The sequence below is a fragment of the Nycticebus coucang genome, chromosome 2 (assembly GCF_027406575.1).
Source record: "Nycticebus coucang isolate mNycCou1 chromosome 2, mNycCou1.pri, whole genome shotgun sequence".
In the NCBI taxonomy this organism is placed as follows: domain Eukaryota; kingdom Metazoa; phylum Chordata; class Mammalia; order Primates; family Lorisidae; genus Nycticebus; species Nycticebus coucang.
The window spans coordinates 170681759-170707262 of record NC_069781.1 but is presented as its reverse complement, the minus strand read 5'-3'; the positions used below and the strand labels follow the sequence as shown (position 1 = coordinate 170707262).

The 25504-nt window shown below is 41.7% G+C and overlaps 1 protein-coding gene across 1 annotated transcript in view; it reads right to left on the bottom strand.

The window, feature by feature from the left end:
• Nucleotides 1-935: 935 nt before the first annotated feature.
• The window catches only part of PHLPP2 (PH domain and leucine rich repeat protein phosphatase 2), a 69142-nt gene continuing 44573 nt past the window's right edge, over nt 936-25504 (bottom strand). Inside the window, exons 10-19 of the mRNA XM_053606287.1 lie at nt 22039-22099; nt 19135-19230; nt 16915-17070; nt 14446-14646; nt 10740-10902; nt 10365-10495; nt 9657-9767; nt 8660-8854; nt 6288-6519; nt 936-5674 (exon numbers count right to left, since the gene is read on the bottom strand). Of these exons, the coding sequence (XP_053462262.1) occupies nt 4520-5674; nt 6288-6519; nt 8660-8854; nt 9657-9767; nt 10365-10495; nt 10740-10902; nt 14446-14646; nt 16915-17070; nt 19135-19230; nt 22039-22099 (2501 nt within the window). The 3' untranslated portion in view covers nt 936-4519. The remainder of the gene's footprint in view (nt 5675-6287; nt 6520-8659; nt 8855-9656; nt 9768-10364; nt 10496-10739; nt 10903-14445; nt 14647-16914; nt 17071-19134; nt 19231-22038; nt 22100-25504) is intronic.

Genomic DNA, 25504 nt, shown 5'->3' with positions numbered 1-25504 from the left:
TGATTTCCACATCACAAAGGAGGTAAACGGCCAGGTAACTTGCCTAAAGTCACAAACTTTTAAGTAGCTGAGGCAAAACACAAACCCACTGAATCACTGTAATGCGTTCTGAGTGACTAAGGTGCTCTCACGGACTTTGGTGTACCGAGAAATTGTTGATGATGCATGAAGCAGAGGGCATCCTCAGAGACTTCCATCTCTGCCACTCAGGATTAGGGAGGTGGTGTCTCGTGGAACCGAGGCGGCACGGGGCCCAGCATATTGAAGACACTCAGTGAATTTTTTGAACTAAGTTTTTAAAGTGTTCATTCTGCTTTAAAACGAGGGGAAAACCCGCAAAATGACTTGCTCTTGGTCTTTAGTTGAAGTGAGAAGTAGCTAATCTTGTTGGCAAGTCCAGACTTTATGGGAGACACCCGGCAGAGGGAGCGGGAGGCTCGGCTGCATCCTGAGTATGTCATGAGCCACACTCACCACCACTACATCTGGAGGTCCTTCTAACACCAGAGCCACCCCACTGTGACAAATGTGATGGCCAGAGTATGTATAGACCTTTTTGGTGTCATGAACTCTGTGATTTATTTAAAGGGCTGTAGATGGTTTACAACTGAGTTTCCTCTAGTTAGCTAATAAGGACCATTGTTTTCCTGTCTATGGGATTTTTTTAAACATACAAATCACATCACAGTATGTTTCTTAAAGTAAAAATTGCTACTTTAGCTGAAAAGATGATCAAATTTATTCTTGCCTCCACTCATAGCTCTGTGGAATGTCATGGAATGTAGGTTCACATGTGAGTTCTTGCTTATCTTCCCTTAAAAGCAGAAAAATCCTGAAGGTGCTTTTGGTTCTTTGGTATCCAATTCTACATACAAGGTAGGAGAGAAAATATAGCCTCCTGCTAAAGTGTTTATAAAGTAACAGGCATTCCATTGTAAAACAAAGCCATGAAAACGATAATTCCATTTTATTTTATTTATTATTGTTATTATTTTTTACAAACAATAGATTTGCTGCAACATGCTCTGGCTCGTATTATTGAATTAAAAAATTTAACACATTTCAAAAATATCAAAAATACACTATAATGAGTCTTAGGACTACAATACGACAATGATTGCACGAAACCGTAAGATATGAGCCCACTGTCTGGATGACATCCATTGGCAACAGTGAGAGAAGACCCTACAGCATCTGGGGGAGCGTGAAAATCAGAATACAAGGAGCATGTGTGATCGCTCACCACTGAGGGCGACAGAGCAGGGTTTGCTGTAGCTGCTTTTCTCCATCTAGGAAGTGCTTCCTCAACTATGGGGCGGAAGTCACTAACTGCAGAGAAAGATTAACTTGCCTCCATGACTGGGAAGTTTGAAGGGCTCCACCCGAGGAAAGTGAAAAGTGACACAAGACAGTTCTATAGTGATGCTGCAGACATCACCAAATGGCTTGCAGACTAATTATGTAATAATTGGTACATGTATCAATAATAGCCAAGTGCTCCCTTATGGAGGTCTCTTCATTGATTATTATTGAATAGATAGAGAAGGTGAGCCTGTGGCTTCCAAGTAGCTCTCCTGCTTCCGCAAACATAGAAAGAGCATCACTTGATTTTTCAGTAGATCGGCCACACCTAGCCGGCTCCGGCTCCCAAACGGCACTCACTACACACAACTGTACTAGCACCCAGTGAACACCGTGCTGCTCCTGAGGGCTCCTCTGCACCCCAGTAAATGAACCCACCCATTTATCGCACACATACATGGACAACAGTATCATCAGCCCTCACATGTACCAGGAATGGCAATTCACAATGACCGGCCTCTACAGTAGTACTGTAGCTTTATGTCATACCAACATTCGAATTTTCAAAGATATTTCTAATCCGTTTGGATAATAAAAAGAATAGCATGGCTGTCAAGACACATTGTTTCCTTTCTTCCATGGGACTCCTGAACTGCTTGCTCCCATACTCAGGAGCATTCTTCCTTCAGAATTCTCTGAAACTTGTCTATTAAATGGGAGGTGCGCACAGAGACCTGAGAACCCTTGCAGAGGCCAGAATCTCTGTCTCTGCCCAGCTGGGAACACGTCCTCTGAGTAAAGGAACGGGAAGCAGATTACGTTCACCTGGAGACAGATGACTGGATTTCACCAGCTGACAGCCTACTCAGATGACAGTGTCTGTAAATTACCTTATAGGTCAGAAGAGTTTTGTATTATATTTTTGGTAATGGGCTATGGCCATTTTATCCTGTTTGAACATAGAGAAACTATTGAAGGGCATGAATTAAAGGAGATTGCAAAAAACAAGACTCAGTTTTGGTGTAGCCTAGATTAAAGGTTTCTAGTTTACAACCTAATGGTCTCTAAAAATAACTCTACCACATAAAAGAAGATTTGGAATTTCAGAGTTCTACTCACTAAAAAGTAAATACATTTACTTTTGGTATGGTCATTTCAGAACTGGGTTTTGGTGTGGTTCTAGTAATTGGAGTGACAAACAGAAGACAAGAAAGGGGTTCACATATAAAGAACAATTTTTATAAGACTATACTATTAAAGTGGTATATTCCCAAAATAACTTTCATTTTTAGACAGTATCATCACTACTCTATAACCCAAAGGTTCTGCTGTCTGAGTAGAAAGATGTTTTCCATCACCCATGACTATCATCTTGGATTTTTCCTTCATTTTTTCATTTAAAAAAATTTTCCATATAAAAATAAGGTGCAACACACTATTATTCCCATTTTTCTAACAGCACCTACACTTCATATGAGTCACTATGCTCCCTACTTCAAATCAAAGACCTGAGTTCTAAACTTCGTCAAATAGCTGACCAGTAGTTTGACACAGGGAAGTTAAGTGTTCCTGACCATGTGGGGACTCGTGTCCAGACTCTTGAAGGGCTGATCATTGGATAACCATCAGAGTGGCACAGAATCCCCCAAGAGGGCACCCCCCGACAACACGCACATAGGCACAGGTCCGCAAGAGGATGAAGACACCTGGCCATTTGTGGACAGGTCATCTGGTTTTTGACTATTGCTCTGAACAAAAACTCCCCAAAAACACAAAGAAAAAAATATATATCCACTAACCTTCTTTTTAACATTTTGTTTGTAATGAAACAAATTAAAACTGGTTCCACCCTATTTTCTTTTTAATTGTGAAAGTATTCCAGAACTTCAAAGCACATTTCCCATAAGGTGAAGTCAAGCAATGCCAAAATTTTGTAGTAATAAATGGGAATTAATTGTCCTAAGTAAATCTTGTAATGGAAAAAGTGACAAAAATATGGAAGGAACTGCATTTTGCTAGAGTTACAAGGAATGTGCAAAAAAATACAGGTTTTTTGGTAAGCTTAAGAATTTCTCAACTAAGTATCTTTCTTATGTTAGTATCAAAACCACATAAGGTGAAATAAGCAGTTTTCAGAAGTGTATATACCGTTTAACATTCAAGAGGTGAGCTCTCAGCTCACTTCCAACATTCTAGAAAACTATCCCTCTGGTCTAACCTGTGAGCTCAATCTGTCTGTTGTCTTTTGGCCTCAGTCTGTTTCACAGTCATCTGCCGTAACTCAAGGTTACCTAGACACGAGCAACGTCAGGCAGTTGGGAGGCTGACGCTCATCAGGGACAGAGGCCAACCCCCAAATGCCTCCCTTGTGATCTGCTGGGAAATTCCTAGCAGGTTTCACATTTGTCAAGGGGTAATTTTCTTTGATTTGGGGGGGGATGTAGTCTTAGTCCTCACTTCTCCACCATCTTCATCCCCAAAAGAAGATCCTGCTACCCCAAGTTTCTCAGGAGCTTTTCACAGTCTGACATCTAACAGTTAAAATATTTCCCAAGGCCCTTCCAAGTACCCTCAGAGAAGTACCCGACTAGCTCTCTGCCTATGGACAAAGGGCACTGGGTTTCTTCTAAGAAGAGTGGCTCGAGTGCAGATTCAAAAATAAAAAGTTCACAGTCAATGAAAAGTGCTCTCATTACATTACATACATAAATTAATTGATTGGTTCTACATTTCCAATGGACGTCATTTTGATAGGCTGTATTCTCGTAGAGAAGAAGGAAAAGCCATGTGACTAGTCACATCATACCCCATGAGTTAGTCTGAGAGATAAGGTGATTTCTCTGTCACAGAAATCCATCAGCAGCAATTAGTGTAGGGAATCAATCTTCAGTTATTTCCTCCACAGAATAGTCCCTTTCCTGCCCAGGCAGGCAAATTCTCAAAATGATCCTAGGAGAGAAAGGGTTAATGGCAGGTGGTAGGACTGCTTTCTTCCCAGTTAACGCTGGGAATTCCCTTGCAGGTTAAATGTGAAACTTAACACTGATGGTGGCTTCTAGCTTATCCAGAGCCAGACCCTGATCACTCTCACGCTTCTGGCTCCAAGTTCTACCCCACGCATTTGTGGTTTAGAAATGCAGAGACAAAATGCCCCCGGCAGGGTCCCACACCAGCTCCACACAGCCTTCTCTGCACCGTGCTCACTGTGGGGGCGGGGTCACAGCGCCGTGTCAAACTCCTCTGGGGGCTCGGTCCGATCCTCTTCCCTGGGCTCAGGCTCAAGCCTGCTTTCCTGATGCTGTTTCATTTGCTCCTTTACTTCTTCTTCCAGGTCCCGGGGTACAACAAACTGATCCTCTGGTTCCAGCTGAGTGGGGGCAGCAAAGTAGCCAGTTTTCCTCTTGGGTGCTTCTGTGGCCACTTCAATGAGGTTCAGGCTATCTTCCAGGGGCACAATAGAGCCATTGGAGAGTTTCTTTCCATAGAGACAGGAAGTGGAAGGAGACTTCTGTAACTCCATCTTGTCCTTACTCATCGGCAGAAGTATGCCACTATTCACACTGTTCTGTCTTCGGATCCCAAAGCCCAGCCCTCTGGCATGTTCCTCGGGACATGGGGCAGGAGGATTCCCTGCGAGAGCAGGGGTGTTCTCCGGGTCTCTCCCTCTGCAGCAGTGGATATCTACCTCCACTTCTACCCTGCTGCCATTGCTTATGACCCCTTCAACGGGCTGGTCGTCATCACTGTCCAAGCCATTGTCAGACTGATTACTGGAGAAGGTGGCACAAGAAGGCTGCCGCTGAAAAAGCCCAGAGCTGGGTGCTGGATGGAGGCTGCAGCGCCTCTCCGGCCGTGGGAGCAAGGTGGCATCCAGGCCCACGGCGTTATGCTCATCAGAAGCGGTGGACCCCACCTCGCTGCTCACCTCCGAGGTGGACATCTCACTGCTGAACTCAGAGGCGATCCCACTGCTAGAGGATGGAGTGGTTGGCTTTGGCATGTCCTTGACAGTGGTGGTGGAGACATACCCCACAGGCCCGGGCAGCGTGAGCCCATTCATTTCACATGTGCAGCCTTCCTCGCCAATGTTCAGATACACCACCATGGCCCCTACGTTGTCCTGACAACCATAGCTCTGTGCTAGTGTGCATAGCTTCTTGGCAGCTGCTAACGGGTCTTGTACATGACGCACTGCATTGACAGCTGCTGTGCAGGACAAGTGTTCCCACAGTGCTTTGTTTCCTAGAATCAGCAACTCATCTTGAATGGTAAGTGGAGTGGAAGAAATGTGAGGCTTGGGGAGGACCCAGGGGTAGAGGTATGTACAGCCCAGCAGCCGAGTACAGCAGGTCACGCCGTTCACTTTGTTGTCCTAGAGATGAGCAGAACGCAAACTTTGAAAAACAAGGAACAGCGATATACAATTTTGTATCTTTCTAGATCACAGTGCTTATGGATCTTCAATAAATTAGAATTGACACCTGATGGTTCTTTCTCTGGAATTATAATTTTAAGAGTACTTTAAAACGAATGTAGACAAGTCTAAAAAGACAAAATACCACACAGTTATTACATCAAATAGTTCAAAAACCCGAAGATCAATTCAATTCAAATTAAGTGACTAAAAGGTACTAATATCTCAAAAGATATTTGCTCTAACATGAAGGACAGGCCTCAGCATGTCCTTAAATAGAGAAGCATGCAATAGAAAAATGCTATCACTCCTCATTGCTAATACTCTCAGAGAGGCCACAACTCAGATGCGTCACTAAGAATGACCTCTCGGAAAGGCATGACTGCTGGCACTGACTGCCCCAGAGGTTTTCTTCTGGTACTGTTTCTGAAACCATCTGAACTGAACTTTTATCAGGACTGGATACAATTTACAAGGATGACAGGAAGAAAGCGGACCTTCGACACCTATGTGCACAGCAGTCTTCACTAGATTTGGGGGATGGAAGTGACTGGCAGAGAGGGAGACGCACCTCGGTGATGATGGCTTTTTGTTCCTTCACCCTTTGTGCCTCCTCTGGGTCCTGCTCCAGACTGAAGACTTTAGAGAGTGGCAGTGGCTTCCCACTTCGGCACAGGACTGCCTGACATGTGCCAACGTTGGCCACAGTCAAGCTAAAACTGCTTGTGGGGTCGGCAGTGTCAGGGCGGATGTAGCACAGGAGGGCAGAGGAGCCCAGCTTCTGGCCAGCCATTCCCAGTTTCCTGTTTGGAAAGGAAAGAAAGTGAGGATGTGGTAGCTAGTTTCAGAAGGAAGTGGTAGTCCTTCATGTCTGCCCTGTCCTTGTTTTTCTGCCATGTGACCACGAACCAGCCTCACCCTTCAGCTCCCAAGGACAGGCTCTTGTGGGTGAAGGTGAGAGAGAGCTTTGCCTTCCACTCTCTGCTGGGAAAAGAGACTTTACAAAAGGAGGGCAGAGAGACGGGGAGACAGTGAAGGCGCCTCTTTCTCTACTGCTTCGGTGTCTGACCACAGACTTCCTCATTCAGAGGTTCTCACACTTTTGCACATCAGAACCACCTGGAGGGCTTCTTAAGAGTGGGCACTGCTGGAGCTCCACTCCTTAGTTTCTGACTCAAAGGGTACAAAGGGCTGGCCCAATAATCCACATTTCTAATAAGTTCTGGTGATGCTCAGGCTGCTGGTCCTAGCACACTACTTTGAGAACTGCTCAGTTGCAAGTTTCCTGAAGGAAGGACCATGGTTTTCCTTGCTTCTACGTGGCGTCCATACACCCGCACTTAGGGCACAGTGCTGCCAAGGAGGAGATGCTGTCAGAAAGTCCTACCTTCCAATTCCAGCTCTGCCATGTCCTGGCTGTAGGCCCTCAGCAAGTTATTTCTCTAAGAAATGTCTCTGATAAAATACCTACCCCTGAGGCTTGTTTGAAATTAAAAACACAGTATTAAAAGTACTTGGTACAGTGCCCAGCTCTTAAGAGGTGCTTTATAAATCAAGTTCCCTTTCAGAAATCCTTTACTTTGCCAAGTCTCTTGCTCAGTTCTACTACCAAAAAATAGACTCCATTCCAGCACCTTGCTTTCTGTTATAATGACAGGTAAAACCAGTTCAAGTGCTAGGCTGTGCCATTTCAACCTGGACTACACAGGTTTAAGACCTTAGTTGTCCACATCCTTTAGGCAGCCCAGGTGATGGGCAAGACACTTGCTCTACTGCATTTTGGTTACACAGATGGTCCCCAATGTACAACAATATAACTTACAATTTTCAATTTTATGATCATGCAAAAACAACACTGCATCTATTCAGTAGAAACTGTACTTCAAATTTTGATCTTTCCCCAGGCTAATGATAGGCAGTACAACAGTCTCTGACCACGCTGGCAGCAGCAGTGACCACAGATCCCAGTCGGCCACGTGATGGCGGGGGAAACAACCAATCCTGCACATGTCCTGTGGTGCCAGGTGATTTTACCCAACTGTAAGCTACTGTGTGTGTTCTGAGTCCTAAAGTGGACCAGGCTAAGCGATGATGTTTGGTATATTAACTGTATTTATTTCATTTTTTTCACCTTACAGTATTTTCAATTTAAGAGTTTATTGGCTAGGCAAAGCAGCTCGTGCCTGTAATCCTAGCACTCTGAGAGGCCAAGGTGGGTGTATTGCCTGAGCTCAGGAGTTGGAGACCGGCCTGAGCAAGATCGAGACTCGGGTCTTTACTAAAAACAGAAAAATTATCTAGGCATTGTGGTGGGCACCTGTAGTCCCAGCTACTCAGGAGGCTGAGGCAAGAGGATCACTTGAATTCAAAAGACTGAGGTTGCTGTGAGCTGTGATAGCACTCTACCTAGGGCAACAGAGTGAAAAGCTGTCTCCAAAAAAAAATAGAGAACTTATCAGAACATAACTCCATTTTAACTTGGGGGCATCTGCAAAGCGTTTTTAACCTTAAGTACCTTAGACTTTAATTAGAAGATTAGTTGGTTAAACCCCCCAATAACAAGTATTCTAAACACATGAATCTGGTGAATGCTTGTTAACTTTTTTGTAGGTCACTGACTCTTTGGACAATCTTTGAAAGCTTACCACCTTCCTCCCCACATGTACAACCAGGCATACACACAGAAAACATTCTGCACATAATTCTACACTTCTCAGCTCCTCAGCAGTCTTTGGATTCAACAGAGAAAACTGATGACTCCACAGGCTCTTTAGAGAGCCAAATCCCCACACTCCATGCTGATTCAAGGAGAGGATGACTGTGGAAGAAGTAGTGAGTTCTCTCCTTGACTCTGTATTCATAATGTGGACCCTGACCTGATTTAGAGAGATTTATTTTGTAAAAGTAAAAGTGACTTAGGGATTATTCAACCCACCTGCTTACCTGTGAGATACCAAGAAGGTGTTAGACATGAAAACAGTGTCATTTGTTGAGTGCTGCACCTCTTCCAACAGCACGTCGGCCATCGTACACTGGAGCAGGCGAGGGAGCTCCTCGTTTCTGTCCCCATCAAACATGCCGTACACAGCTCCCACTCCCTCAGCAAAGTTATCCATGGCCAGGGCAGATACACACAACCTGCAGCAGAGACGGGACAATCATCAAAGAAAGTTGTCAGGAAAAGATTATTCATCAAGGAGCACTCTTTCAAAATGTAGCTAAGTAACTGAAAGTGGGAAGTCTATAGTGAATCCCAGTCCACATACACAAAGCCCAAGACAGATGACTAAGCAGCAGCACCTGAAAGTACAGGCATCCTAAGGGGGTTCAGCCACAGTCCTGGGCAGCAGCTTGGCCACGCAGCCAGAGGCTGGGAAGATAAGATGTTCTCCCTCAATACTAATTCAGGACTAGTTTTCTTAAGAACCTCAGCTGAAGACCACCAGAGAACACCTCTTGCTGAACAAGCTGAGCTTTTTACTCTTTGCAAGGGAGAATGGTCACTATGGCGTATAGGTAAGAGAGTGCTGGAGAGAACCTAGCACAGGATTTGGGCTTTGCCTGGGTCATTTTGCAGAGGGTGTCAGGAGGTGGAGGATCATACCAGATTGGTGGAGGCATTCTATGGTGGGGGTCTCAATGTGTCTTATCTATATGGAATAAAGATTAGCAGGAGGATAAAGCCCTAATAGGCAAAGAAAGTAGCATTTGCCCGCTTTAGCCAAGAAAGGGGATGTTTGGCATTTTGTTGACTGCACATTCATCTTCTTTTTATCTCACTTTATTGTGATCTCAGAGGGGTTTTATCCAACTTTGACATTCTATGATTTGTTTATGTGCAAAAGGAGAACAACATGGCCTAACCATGGGCATCAGACCAAGGCCCAGATGCTGGGGGCTGTCTTTTTTCTTTCTCAGCCTCCACTGATAACATACTCACTTATTTCTCTGCCCTGCCATTTCAGCCAGTCCATGGCTCCAAAAGGTTGATGTAACTGTAGAATCTGTGGTTGGCAAAGGTTTCTGATCAATTTTCAGGGTTGTGATATGGCTGTAGGAAGTGGAAGAAGGGAAGATTAAACCATACACTCTTCCATTATTTTACAAAAACTATACCGACAATAATGTTATCTTTTTATAAAATAATCTGTTGATAGACTAAGATGCATTTCCAGAGAGACTGGATGGAAGTATACATGTAATAGTACACTGAAATCCTGGCCAAGGAGAAGAGAGAAATAAAAATGTAAGAAGAAGAAATAGGGACCAATATTGTTACACTTAATGCCATTTGTTGGAGTAAAAAACTAAGCACAAAAAAGATTTCTAAGTTTTAGCCAACAGGAAAAATGAAGTCTTGGTACAATGAATGAACTTATCTTGTCTTCTAGATGTTGTGATGTGATGTATGGCTGTCAGGTGAAAATACTCAGTACGTGGCTGGGTAGTGGCCATGTAGAAATCTAACATGAACAGACTGATGACAGGACAGAATATCTACTCATAACTGAATCAGAGAAGCAAGCCTGGATTTTATCACCTAATTCATTCTATTCACTTAATTAATTGAGGTCCATAATCCTTAAGACCCGCACATAGCTGGCAGGCCTAAGAGCAAAAACACACTCAATTTCAAATGTTTTCCTACCTAAATATGTCCAGAGTCTTGTGTTCTAGAACCAGATTTGTATTTCCAGTCAGGTCAAGGTCTTGTAATGTAACGGGCAATGCCTCTGGGATCAGGATTTCTGTCAAGTCATTGCAACTTAGGTCTACAAACTAAGAAGAAATGCAGAAATCAAAAGAAATCAACATTCATCATAGACAGTTAGTTCTTCACTCCTACATATTCAATCTCCTACCATATCCCCACAGTGGCACTTATTTCTTCCCAGGAATCAATTACATATACTCATCCCAAAGTGAGTTTATGGGAAGGGTGTAATATTCCTTCGAGAGAATAATCTCATTCATACTCCAGCCATTTCTCCTGTGAGGACACCATCCCAGCACACAGAAGTACCTGGATCTGAGGCAACTGCAGGATCTCTGGGAAAATGCTGATGTTGTTGGAGTGTGCGACCAGGGTGTGCAGCCTTTTGCAGCTGGCTATGGTTGTGGGAATGGTTTTAAGCTTATTGCCACTTAGGTTTAGTTCCTCCAATTGCTCCAATTTATTTAGTTTGCTGAAAAAGAAACATCAAAATATGGCACTGTACCAACAGTGAACAGCTGCTAAACAAGTGCTATGTTACAGCCACCACAGAGTCCAGACTGACCTGGTCCGCTGTGGTGACTGGAGAAGACAAGGCAGCAAGCCGAGGCAGGGCTCACCAAGACGACGCGCCCTCACCTCAGCCTCATCTCTCTCAGTGCGTTTGGACGGCTGGCCTGTCCCTTGCTTTTCTTACAGTTGTTGGATCTTGTGGGCATGCCCATCTAAACTGTTACCTAAACTTACAGGCAGTGGCTCAGAAAGGACTGGCCTAGACTTGGAAGCTTCCCCACTAACCAGCTGCAAAATACTGGGAAAGTCAATGTCAATGGACCTCAATGTCCTCAGCTATTAGAAAAATTGTACTAAATCATCACTAGGATTCCTTATAGTTTTAATTTCTATTAAACTATTAAATTTCTAGTAATTTCTATTCAGTTGCCTGATCATAATGCTTATCAAGTTCTCATTGTACAGACAGAACTGTGCTCGGGCCTGTGAGGCAAATGATTCACACTGTGCCACTGACAGAGCAACACTCTCCACATGGGAAGCAAAACAGCTGAGGTCCGCCTAACACCGTTGGGTCCTCAAACCACGGCCCGCAGGCCACATGAGGTGGTGTGATCGTATTTGTTCCCGTTTTGTTTTTTTATTTCAAAATAAGATATGCGCAGTGTGTATAGGAATTTGTTCACAGTTTTTTTTTTTTTAAACTATAGTCCGGCCCTCCAACGATCTGAGGGACAGTGAACTGGCCCCGTTTAAAAAGTTTGAGGACCCCTGAATTACAAATTGTTCTTATTTCTTTTGTTTATTGGTTTAAAAAATTATAAAAATAAACTATTGTAATATGGAGCGAAAGTTAGGAAAACACAGAAAAGAAATCATCAATATACTAGCAATTTGAAAGAATTACTATAATCACTTTGCTGAATTTCCTACCAATTTTTTCATGGGAATAATGGTTTTAGATAAATTTTATATCTTATCTTTTTTACAAAACATACAATTTTTATTGCTAGAAAATAATTTTTAATAAGCTTAGTAAATTAAAATAATTTTTTCTTATAATACATACACGGGGAAAAAAGAAAATTAGAACAAAAAGAAAACAAATCTTTCATTCCACTATCAGAGATAATCTCTGATGACATTTTGGTAGAAAGTATTCTTCTTTAGGGTATAAAACTATATTTTTCAAATTAAAATATGGTGCTATATTAAATATATTGTTTTATAACTTGCTTTTCTTTTACTAATGAAGTTTTTAAAAGTGTCCCCATGTCCAAATCTCATGCTTTCTCCTTATACTATTCCCTACCTGAATTTTCTGACTTATGAATGAAAATGTAGCACCTATTATCTCAATCTGTTTCTTACTGAGTACCCAGAACAGTGCTAGATTCTGAAAATAGTCCAAAAGAAACAAGATCTCTATTGTGCCTGTACTATTATAACAGTGCTCAGAAAATGACCTCATAGTGGATTTATTACTCAGTACAGAACACAGTTCTTCAGTATGTTGCTCCTAAATGCCACTTAGCTTTATTATGTACATTCAGATTACTCTAATTTTGTGTGATCTGTTAATTCTTATCTTTACTACTAACTTATTTTCATTTATATACACACACACAGACATATATATATTTTTTTCTTTAGACAGAGTCTCACTATGTCACCCTAAGTAGAGTGCTGTGGCATCACAAGCTCACAGCAACCTCCAACTCTTGGGCTTAAGCAATTCTCTTACCTCAACCTCCTAAGTAGCCGGGACTACAGGCACCTGCCATAATGCCTGGCTATTTTTCTGTTGCAATTGTCACTGCTGTTTAGCAGGCCTGGGCCGGGTTTGAACCCGCCATCCTCAGTGTATATAGCCAGCACAGTAACCACTGTACTATGGGCGCTGAGCCCATTTTAATATGTTTTAAGTTTTGTATCAACCAGCTTTCAACCCCTTTAACAATAAAAATGTCATCAAATAAGGCAAGAATAGAGTATTATACCTGATACTACACAATACTTCATAAGCTAATATAACTTGTCAGTGGTCTGTTTACACTTTATATGAACATATTTGAAGTCAACTAAACTAATCTGATAAGATTTCAAGAGATCTACACTTCCTGAAATTAAGAGTCTATTTTGTTCGGCTCAGCACCTGTAGCTCAGTGAGTAGGGCACCAGCCACATACACTAAAGCTGATGCATTCAAACCTGCCCAGCCCAGGCCTCCTGAACAACAATGACAACTGCAACCAAAAAATAGCCGGGCGTTGTGGCGGGTGCCTATAGTCCCAACTACTTGGGAGGCTGAGGCAAAAGAATCGCTTAAGCCCAAGAAAGAGTTGGAGGTTGCTATGAGCTGTGACGCCACGGCACTCTACTGAGGGCAACAAATTGAGACTCTGTCTCTAAAAGTAATAATAATAATAATAATAAATAAATTAGAAAAACTGAAGTGAGAGGATCACTTGAGCCCAAGAGTTGGAGATTGCTGTGAGCTATGACGTGACAGCACTCTACCCAGGGTGACCGCTTGAGATTCTGTCTCCAAAAAAAACCAATTTCCTTCAAATTACATCAAATGTCATTTTTCATTTTCTTAGTTTTTGAAAGTATGATTTTTAATGACTATTTTCATGGTATAGATCATTTTTTCTGGTGAGTTTTCTAAATTTTAGCCAGTGCAGTGGTGAATATCTGTAGCCCCAGCAACTTGGGAGGCTGAGACAAGGAGGATCACTTGAGCTCAGGAGTTCAAGGCTAACCTGGGCAACATAGCAAGACCCTACCTCTTGAAAAAATTCCAAATTTATTTTATCAACTGTATTTTGAAAGAGATTTACTTCTCCACTGGCACTGTCTGAAACTCTGATAGCATTAAATGTCTCTCTCTTCTTTTTATAGAGATAGCCTGGCTAACTACTGTTCTTCTTTTCTTTGAGGAAGCTTGACCACACCCTCCGGGATCCATGCAGTGTTGCTAGCAACCTGTGTATATGTTCTTTAACATCATGCCTTTAGCAGACTGCAATGCAATTGCCTATGTACTGTTTGGGTCTGTTTCCCAAATCTAACGGTAAATTCCTTGAGGACACAGACTATAACTCTTACACAGTACTTGGCATACATTAGGCATTCAATGTATGTATTAAGAATAAATCAAAAGACTCAAAACAGTATTTTGTAAAATAGTGTTTACAAGAGAAAAACTCATCTTCAGAATTCTTCATTTGCTAAGACTGTTGGTTGAGTTTTCTCAGACCATTTTTAAATAATTAGAACTAAAAATTAAACACATTTTTAACCATAATTTCTCTGGTTACTGATACTTAACTAGGTATAAACTATTAAGATAAGATTTCCTCATTCAACTAGTAAAATCACAGCATTGCTAACTCAGTCAACAAAAAGCAACAGTCATAGTCAGATAGCTATAATTTAGCATGGCAAGTGGAGAATTAATGTGGTGTGTCTGAAATAATGAAAGTTTGCGTTCATTTACCTTGCTGGGAAGGTCTGTAGCTGGTTGTTTGCAAGGTGCAAGATTCGCAGGTGGGGGTGTCCTACCAGGACAGGAATGCACTGATCTGTCAGGAGATTGCTGGTCAAGTAAAGCAGCTGCAGCATGCTCAAACTCTCCTCCCCAGCGCAGGCAGATGGTAAAGACTCCAAACTATTTGCAGACGCATTCAAGTATCTGAGACTGACAGAACGCACATGTACCATTATTCCTTTAGGTTTATTTGTTGCTTGCCTTCATAGGAACCATCGTGGCATCTCAGTACGGTATGCTGCCATTCTAAGTTCCCACATTAAAAAAACAAAAAAGCAATTTTCTCCAGATAGTTTTCTCTAATTGATTTTATCCAACCCAAAGCTCCTTTAACTCAACTTACACACCCCAAGTGGAGAGGAAAGGATACAGGCTTGGCTGTTTACCCAAGCTTCTGTAGTGGCCTGGTTACAACAGGGCCTGTCTTTACTATCGTCACTGTCGGTGTGTCTACTCAAAGGACGTTGTTGAGTACCATATTCACATATAAATAAACTATGAAGACAGCCTTCAGAAAACTTTTCATCTGGTTTTAATAGCATCATTATTTATTTAGCCAGTCCCATAATAATCCCCTAATAATGAACCTACGAGCTATTTCCATACATACACTATTGTGGATGTGATAATGTAATCATTGTGTCCTTATCAATTATTTCTTTAAAAACAGAATTTGTGGGATCAAAGGATATATATATTTTTAAGGATCTGTCAATGTATTACCAAACTGAGCTCCAGAAAGGCTAAACCAAATTACACTTCCACAAGAAGAATATAAAAATGCAAGTTTGCTCACACCTGTGTCAACCCTATTACAATTTTAATCTTTTCCAATCCAATAGGTAGGCATACCATTAAACATGGTATAATTTAAATTACAGGTATTAATTTAATGGTAGGTATACCTTTAAACATAGTATAATTTAAAAATCTGCCTCACATAGTGTTTAGTACATACAGAACATTCTCAATAAAAGGCAGCTATTATGAAACTTACATGTTCTTGAATCTCCATACTGTGTGATCCACATTCCTAATTAGATTTTTTAAATTGGCACATTATTGCTGTACATGCCTAATTAGCTTTTAAGTTTATTGAGGGTACTATGTGTCTACTTGTGTCTTTGTCCAAAAACTGCTCTGTGCAGGGTTAGAATTAAATAAATCTCATTGATGGTTTGCCACAGCTAAGTAACTTCCTTACTACAGACGCTAAGTTAATAAACAAATTTTATTCTGACTGCACTAGGACCAAGTGTAGTGTTATGCATTGCTAACACTTAATTAACAACTGCATCAAGATGCCATATAAAATTTACAAAAAGAAAATGTCCTTCAAACATTTTTTAGAATTTCCAAAAATTTTATTTTGAGGACTACCCAACCAATTGTATTATATAGTAAGAGAGGACTAGCTGCTAAACAGAACAAGCCAGATATTTGTTCTCTGACATAAACACTTTTGGTATGTCTCCTATTTAATTTGCTACTGCTTATCTCCATCTTCTCCATTTCTAAACTGAAGGTAATAGATAATATTGCCTTCTCAATATTATAAAGACTATAATAAAAAACTAAGGCCAGGCGCAGTGGCTCACACCTGAAATCCTAGCACTCTGGGAGGCCAAGGCAAGTGGACTGCCTGAGCTCACGAGTTCAAGACCCATCTGAGCAATAGCGAGACCCCATCTCTACTAAAAATAGAAAAACTGGGGCAAAAGGCTCGCTTGAGCCCAAGAGTTGGAGGTTGCTGTGAGCTATGATGCCACAGCACTCCACCCAAGGCGACAGTTTAAGACTGTCTCAAAAAAAAAAAAACTATTTTCCATTTAAAAATGACATACACATTAGGTAAACCCTTCTCCTGAAATGAAAAGATATGCCATCTACTTGTTAGTTACAGTAAGAAGGCAAATAATACCTGTTGGAAGGGTATTACTTTTAAATACAGAGTTTTCAAATTAAGTACCGAAAAAGCTTTCCTAATAAAGAATGTAATTCAAACACAGTTTGGTAAAGCTAGAAGCAAAGACAAATTAACTTATGTGGTATATACTTTTCTCCTCAATGCAAAAACTGAAAATTGCCCAAGGAAGCTGTATCAGAATGTTAATAATTTCGCTTTAAATATCGTAACTGTTTATTTTCTGAGATGAAAGCCTGAACTTTTCCAAACCATTTGAAATTGTTAACAACACAAAAACTTCTTATGTATTTGATGGTTATTTCAATTTTGAGTTAAAGATTACTGCCTCATGAAGTGGCGTCATACTTTCTTTCATAAAAATTGCAAGTATGTCTTCACCCATATTTGGACTATAAGATAAAGTCTCTATAAATATAGTTCCAAAGGTCACTACACAGTTTGTTTAGCTGATGATTCTACTTTCTTGGAAAAAAAAATGCAATGGTGCTTACTTTAAGGCCTTGGAGAACAGAGTGTCTGGCAGCCTGGTGAGTGCATTATGCTGAATATCCAGCACCTCCAGGGGGATGTGCTCCACCAGCGCTGGCAGAGTCTGCACACGGTTGTGCCCCACCATCAGTTTCCTGAGGCTCAGGCTACTCAGAATTCTAAGAGGGAACAGGACAAAGAAACCAAGAAATGTAAGTTAAATCTTTCTGTCCTGGGTATTTAACTGAAATCAGTAAACTAATAGAAACATATTCTTCAGTCTGTATAATCACTGACAAGTGTTTGAGCCAAGAAAGCAACCCTGACCATCTGTTTACCACCTACCAGGAAGTTGTTAAGGTCATTATGAGAAAAGGTGAATTAGTGACAGCAAATAGCAGAAAGCACAGCTAAACTAAAAAAGCAAATTTCTAGAATAAATTTAGGTTTTAGGTCTAAACAGCACCAAAAACTTAGTGTACATATTACTGCTATTATAACTTATTAATATAACAAATTCATAACAAATTTCATTGCAATAAAAACCATTATTTATTGAGTGCTTACTTAATATGTGCTAAGCCTTAACAAGAAATTCAGAAAGGTTAAGTGACTTTAAACAATTCCCAAGGTTGTTTCCATACCTATTATGCTACAAAGCCTTTAGTTTAATTAATTAATTATTTATTTAGAGTCTCACTTTGTCACCCTCCGTAGAGTGCTATGGCGTCATAGCTCATAGCAATCTCAAACTCTTGGGCTCAAGTAATCAATCCTCTTGCCTCAGCCTCCCAAGTAGCTGGGATTGTAGGCACCCGCTATAACACCAGGCCAGTTTTTAGAGATGGGGTCTCACTTTTGCTCAGGCTGGTCTCAAACTCCTGAGCTCAGGCAATCCACCCGCCTCGGCCACACAGAGTGCTAGGATTACAGGCATGAGCCACTGCACATGGCCCTCTTTAGTTTAATTTTAAAGACTCCACTAGGTAATAACTGCACATTTTATACCTCAGAACTTTTGAAGATATGATTCCCCCAAACATCAAGCACCACTCTGTTTCTCCCTCCACTTGGAGAAATCCCACCGTCTGGTAAAGATCAAGTCAAATGCCATCTTCTCCATGGAAGATTCTCTAATTCTCTAAGAACTTTGGAATTTCTAAAACATCTAATTTATACAGTATAGTGATTAAGAGTGAAGGTTCTGAAGTAAAAATGACTACATTCAAATGCTAGCTCCCATCACTTCCTGGTTAAATAGGGTCTTGGACAAGTTTCTAACTACTCTATGCCTTAGTTTTCGGGGTTTTTTTTTTTTTTTTTAAGAAAGGGTGTTATTCTGTTGCCTGAGCTAGATGCAGTGGCATCATGATAAACTGCAACCTCAAACTCCTGGCCTCAAGCAATCTTCCCACTTCAGCCTCCCAAGTAGCTGGGACTACAGGTAATTTTTTAACTTTTTTGTAGAGCTAGGGTCTTATTATGTTACTTTCCTTAGAACTCCTGGGCTCAAGCGATCCTCCCATCTCAGCCTCCTAAGGAGCCAGGATTACAGATGTGGGCCACTGTGCCTGCCCTACTTTTATTTCTAAGATGAGGATGATAACACCTATATAGTAAGGTTTTTAAAAGATTAGGTAAGGCTAGGTGCAGTGGCTCATGTCTATAATCCTAGCACTCTGGGAGGTAGAGGTGAGTGGATTGCTTGAGCTCAGGAGTTCAAGAGCAGTCTGAGCAACAGCCAGACTCCGTGTCTACAAAAATAGAAAAACTGGCCTGGTGTTGTGGTGGGTACCTGCAGTCCCAGCAACTTGGAAGGCTGAAGTAATCACTTGAGCCCAGGAGTCTGAGGTTGCTATGAGCACTCTACCCAGGGCAACAGAGTGAGACTCTATATAAAAAAAAAAAAAAAAAAAAAAATTAGGTAAAATAATAAAAGTGAAGTTTCTAAGACATTGGCCAGCTTATAATAACTCATCCTATACAAATTAACTATTATTATTACGGTCATATCACCAACTTATGCCAGCACTTCTTGGAACACTGTGTCACAGTTATCTGTGCACAGCCACGTTATCCTCGCAGGCTGAGACCACGCATCAGCCATTGCTTCATGAGACACATCACACTGCCGCATGTTCAATGGCATCCATATTCACCGAACACATGAAAGGCCACACAAATGTAGAAAAATAATACATACACATATGTCATACATAACATATGCATTCACACCCACATACCTCATAGGAACCTCAGTGAGAAGATTATAGCTCATATCTAACACTTCTATCTTCTTTGCATCACAGGCCCAGTCAGGAACACATTCTAGCAGGTTTCTACAGAAAATACATAGACAAAAGGCATCACTTAAGATAATAGGCAGGATGCAATTCACTCAACTGCACTGTATCTGTTAACCAGTCTCCATCCCCGGCAGGGCGTCCCTGGTGCGCTGCCTGGAACACAGTGTGTACTTGGTGACTGCTGCTGTTCTGGAAGGGTGGGCAGACACAAGAACATGAGCACATTTCACGCTGGATCCATTATGCTGTATGCTCAACAAAGGCACAAAGGCTTGCAGCAGCGAGAAAGCACATGTATGGGGGATGGAATGAGGGACAGAGAAGGACAGACTTACTGGAAGTGGTATTGTAAACAAGCTTTTAACACTGAGGAAGAGTTCCACAGGAAATGGCCGAGGAATACAAGAAGCAAATTCCAGGGAAAATGAACAGAATGAATAAAAGTTGAGGAAGTAGGAACAAAAGATAACTAGTGGGGGGAAAGTTTCAAACCATTTACAATGTGAGCTCAACTCAGTAAAAGGAATTTTCTTTACAGATGTGACTTAGCTTCTCCAGGCCTCCAGGTATCTGTTGATTAATCAGTGGATAAAATGGGGCGATACCTGTGGCTCAGTGGGTAGGGTGCCGGCCCCACATGCGAAGGGTGGCGGGTTCGAACCCGGCCCCAGCCAAAATGCAACAAAAAAATAGCTAGGCGTTGTGGCGGGCGCCTGTAGTCTCAGCTACTTGGGAGGCTGAGACACGAGAACTGCCTAAGCCCAGGAGTTGGATGATAAGAGAAACACAGATACCACTATGTTAGCCTAGTGAAGGAAACATTTTGCCTGAAATGATCCAGGTGAGCTCCCTAACAAATATGACATCTGGGTTAGAATCTGAAGAATGCTATACAGTGACCTAAGGTGCGGAGAACATTGCAAACACGGGATGGCAAAATGAATTAAGGGCACAAAGGCAAGAAAAAACACGTCATGCTGTGTGTGGGGGAAAACAGGCAGCTGGGGGTGATGCAGCGCTAGGGGAGGGGTCTGGGCGGCAGATCTGGGTGCTGCTGACATTACACACTGCTAGAATCACTGGGGAGAATGAGGGCATGTCCAGTGAGGCGAGGTGGGCCACGGACTGCACCCTGTAGAGGGCTAGCTGAGAAGGAGGAGTATGCAAAAGAGACAGGATACGAAGAAATTCAAATCATATTAGCCAGCCAGGGAAATGGCATGTTTGAAGAAGAGAGAACAAGGTTAACTGTGTCAACCCAGAGAAGTTACAGTAAGAAAAGGTCTCAGCCACGCTGCTGGTAGGATCAGCAAATGGGAACTGAGGAAAGTAAGTTAATAAATGAAAATAAGTCTTGAGAAATTTGGATAAGGGGGTGAGATAGACTAGACAGTAGCTTGATGGGCTATGAGGTAAAGGGAATGTTTTATGTTTGTTATGACAGAAGAGATTATCAGTGTGTGTTTAGACTGAGAAAAAGACAGTGCACACACACAAGAGAGGAGGACGGGGCAGACAGAACAAGGTCCAGAGCAGGGGGAGCAGACAGGGCCACAGGTAGACAGCTGGACCTGCCGTGAACAGAGAAGAGAAGCCGAGGATGGATATGAATCTACACGAATTTAAGCAAGGTGGTAAGAAGCTGAGGGAATCACTCACAATGGCCTCTATTTTCTCAGTCAAGTAGCTAAGCTCCAGCATGGGGTCGGGGTGCGAAGCAGAGCAATTTGGAACAGATGCTGAGGGAACTGAAAGGACAGAGAGCCAGTAAGCTCCAGAAGAGGCTGCACATTGTGACGTCCATGGATGTGATTTTCTTCAGCAATGATCAAGCTCAGTGGAAAAGGTAAAATCTTATTATTGACCCATGTTGGGATTTTGCTGGGAAGGTTAAGACAGAGTGAAACCCCTAGAAGGGGATCTAAAACAACAGGATCATCATCATCATCATAATAAAGTTAATAATAAAAAGAAACCTTGCTATAAGAGCCAATAATTATGAAGAGACGGCTGCATGTTCGGCACTGTGCTATGGATTTTGCATATTTAGTCTTCACAATAACCCTGGCCACACGGGACCCTGCTTTGGGCACTCTACATTCCCAGCACTTACACTGCTGCCCCCAACCTCTTGTTAGATTGTTGATCTACTACACTGTAAAACCCAACCATTGAATCCAGAAGGCCTACCACAGGGTTAAAAGTAAATGAAAAAAGAAAAGCAAACCTCATTTATGTCTGTTCCTGGCACCAACAGAAGTAATAAAGTCCTCAATATAATTAACGTCTCTCCAAAAATCAGACCAACATGAGCCCCTAAAGCAGTGGTTCTCAACCTGTGGGTCGTGACCCCTTTGGGGGTCAAACGACCCTTTCACAGGGGTCACCTAAGACCATCCTGCATATCAGATATTTACATTATGATTCGTAACAGTAGCAAAATTACAGTCATGAAGTAGCAATGAAAATAAGGTTGGGGTCACCACAACATGAGGAACTGTATTAAAGGGTCACAGCATTAGGAAGGTTGAGAACCACCGCCCTAAAGTATTTTTAAAATCACTGCCATGAAAATAATAGGTCTTCTTTGTTCGCATCTAATCCTAAATCTAGAGTCTTTATATAACGAGTAACTCTTAGGTACTGTCTCATTTCAAGAGGATCCTTCCTTTAACTATATAGTATGGCTATTAAACTCATTCTTCCACTCATCCCTTCTCCAGGTTATCTAAATATTTCAATATATTTAGATTTTTTGCACCTCTAAACAACCAAAGTATCTGCATGTGTCTCTTAACTAGTAAGAACCAAACAAGCACCACCCTCATGACAGACACTTACCGGGAGAGTTCCAGAGAAGTGAGCAGACTGGGGACTGGGTAGACATTCACTGCTATCAGCCCTAATCAGAAAAAAAAATAGGTGTTAGTGGCATCATCTAGAGGAAAAGGACAGAGTGAAATCACCAGACAGAAAACCAACGTCCTCTATGGAGAATTAATGATAAAAACCATTAGTAACAGGCGGCGCCTGTGGCTCAAAGGAGTAGGGCGCCGGCCCTACATGCCAGAGGTGGTGGGTTCAAACCCAGCCACGGCCAAACACTGCAAAAAAAACCCCTTGATCCCAATTTGAAAAACAAATGCAACAACCAACGGAGGGACCTCTGTATTGACTGGACTTCCTGTAGACCAGCCAGTTGTTACACATTAATAGTAACTACTTAGCTTTCCAACTTGACAAAATTACTAATTATATTTTTACTGGCAATATTTTAACTTTTAAAGTACAACACAGGGCGGCGCCTGTGGCTCAGTGAGTAGGGCGCCAGCCCCATATGCCGAGGGTGGCGGGTTCAAACCCAGCCCCGGCCAAACTGCAACCAAAAAAAAAATAGCCGGGCGTTGTGGCGGGCGCCTGTGGTCCCAGCTGCTCGGGAGGCTGAGGCAGGAGAATCGCGTAAACCCAAGAGTTAAGAGGTTGCTGTGAGCCGTGTGACGCCACGGCACTCTACCCGAGGGCGGTACAGTGAGACTCTGTCTCTACAAAAAAAAAAAAAATAATAATAAAGTACAACACAAAGAAAAAGTACAATTCAGTGAATTTTCACTAACTGAACACACGACCAAAACCAGTACTCAGATCAAGAAACAGAACATTCCCCAGCTCCCAAGAAACTTCCCATAGTTTCCTTTTCCAGTCACTGCTTCACAAGGGCAACACTACCCTGACTCTGAATATCACGGATTATTTTTGCCAATTTAAATAAATATGTATAATTTTGTCTGGCTTCGTTCCCTCCACAATATGCTTGCAGTATCTGTCCATACTGTTGCATATGGGCACAGTTCATTCATTCTCATGCCTGTATAAAATTATTTTCTGTGACTATACCACAATTTATCTACTTCCATTTTAGAGTTAATGCGCATTTAAGTCTTTCCAGGTTTAGGTTACTATGCACAGCACTTCCACAAACATATTCATCCATGTCTTTTGCACACTAATACAAGCATTTACGCTGGGCATAAGCCCAGGAGAAGAACTGCTGGGTACAGGGTATATGTATGTTTACCTTTAGCAGATACTACTGAACAATTTTTCAAAGTGGTTGTATCAATTTATGCTCCAACAGCAGCCACTGGTATTTTGTTTTTTTCCATTTTAGTCATTTAGGAGGTGTACAGTGGTGCCACACACAAGTTTCAATTTCCATTTCCTTGAAGATTAGTTGAGTGCCTTTCCCTACAGTAACTAATCACTTGGCAAACTTCTTTTGCAAAGCTGAGTTCTTTACTTTGAGTACAGAAGTCAAAACTTTAAGTGATTTCTTCCAGGTTGACGAATTTAAGCATTCTGTGAACAGAGTAGCTAACCTTCAGCAAGCTGCTATGACAGCACCTTGGTGCCTAAGCAGGAATGTATGTACGTCAATGTCTTTTCCAAGAGGGCCAGGCATTAGACACATTAAGGACAGGGAAGGGCCTGGTAACAAACATTTTCATGCCAAGGACTTACTACCATATCACAGCATCTCTAAACAGCACAAGTCAACACTTGTCAGTTTGACACTCCTTGGCCAAGCAACTAACCTAAGCTATGATTTGAAACTTAGATTAATGGCTAATTAATAAAAGGTGATGCAAACTGTAGCCTTACACCTATCATCTGGCTTTTTAACAAATCTACAGTATGCCTTACACACTTCCAGCTTTTTTTTTTTAAGCATCAGCTCGGCGCCCATAGCTCAGAGGTTAGGGTGCCGGCCACATACACCGTGGATTCAAACCTGGCCCAGGCCAGCTAAACAACTACAACAACAACAACAAAAAAAAACAGCTGGGCGTTGTGGCGGGTGCCTGGCCACATACTCCTTGGGAGGCTGAGGCAAGAGAATCCGTAAGCCCAAGAGTTGGAGGTTGCTGTGAGCTGTGACACCCTGGCACTCTACTGGGGTGACACAGTGAGACTGTCTCAAAAAAAAAAAGAATTAAAATGCTACACATACCAAGAGATAAACATCATCCTGAATGTGATTTTTATTATTCCCATGGATTCTTTCATAATGCTATGCACATTTACAGCTAAGGAAACAGTATTTCTGTGTATTCTAAATTTGAATATGATTATCATAGTATATATACAATGATGCACTTTCTTGCTCAAAAAGTATTTCTGAGATTTATAATGTTAATACACAAAGCTTTAATTACACTCATTCTACTGCTGTGTGATATTATATTGTGTAAATATATCAGTATTGGTTTATCCATTTTCCTAGTGATAGTCCTATCTTTCCCTGTTTCTTCACTCTCACAAACCATGCTGTGATAAACATTCTTGTACACACCTTGTGCACATGTGTCTCAGGGAGCTGCAAGAATGTGGGATATGTGTGTCCTCCACCTCCCTGACCATCACACTGACCTCTGAGGGGTTCTGTGCCACTCACGGCAGTGTGTGAGTGTTCAAGAAGACACTCCGCCTCATCTTTGGTAATGTTCAGCATTATGTTATATTTTGCAAATTTGGTAACTATAAAATGTTATTTAAATTTGCATCTTTTTTACAGTGAAATTGAACATCTTTTCCGGCCTCCCTTTAAATACAGAAAAAAGCAATTAAAGAATGACCTCTGTTGGGGCCAGGTGCAGTAGCTCACACCTATAATCCTAGCACTCTGGGAGGCCAAGGTGGGTGGATTTACTGAGCTCACAGGTTCGAGACCAGCCTAAGCCAGAGCAAGACCTCATCTCTAAAAATAGCCAGGCATTTGGAGGGTGCCTGTAGGTCCAACTACTTGGGAGGCTAAGGCAAGAGAATAACTGAAGCCCAAGAGTTTGAGGTTGCTGTGAGCTATGACGCCATAGCACTCCACTGGGGGTGACAAAGTAAGATTCTGTCTCAAAAACAAAACAAAACGAAACAAAACAGAATGACCTCTGTGTACACAAATTGTTAACTAAAACTAAATAAATATTTCTTCAGCTGAGAAAAAAAATGGCCTCACATGAAGCCCTTTCCACTGAAAAATATCTTTGTTAGAATAAGGGGCTTCTCATTCTAGTGATGAGGCAGCACAAGCTTTTAGAACGGGGATTGGCAAATTTTCTCTGTAAAAGGCTAAACAGTAACTATTTTTGACTGTCCATGACCATAATATACAGACTCTCTTACAAATACTCAATTCTGCCAACAAAACATGAAATCAGTAATGTGAAAACAGTCTGTAAAAGAATTTAGTGTGCCTATATTCCAATAAAACTTTATTTATGAACACAGAAACTTGAATTTTATGTAATTTTCA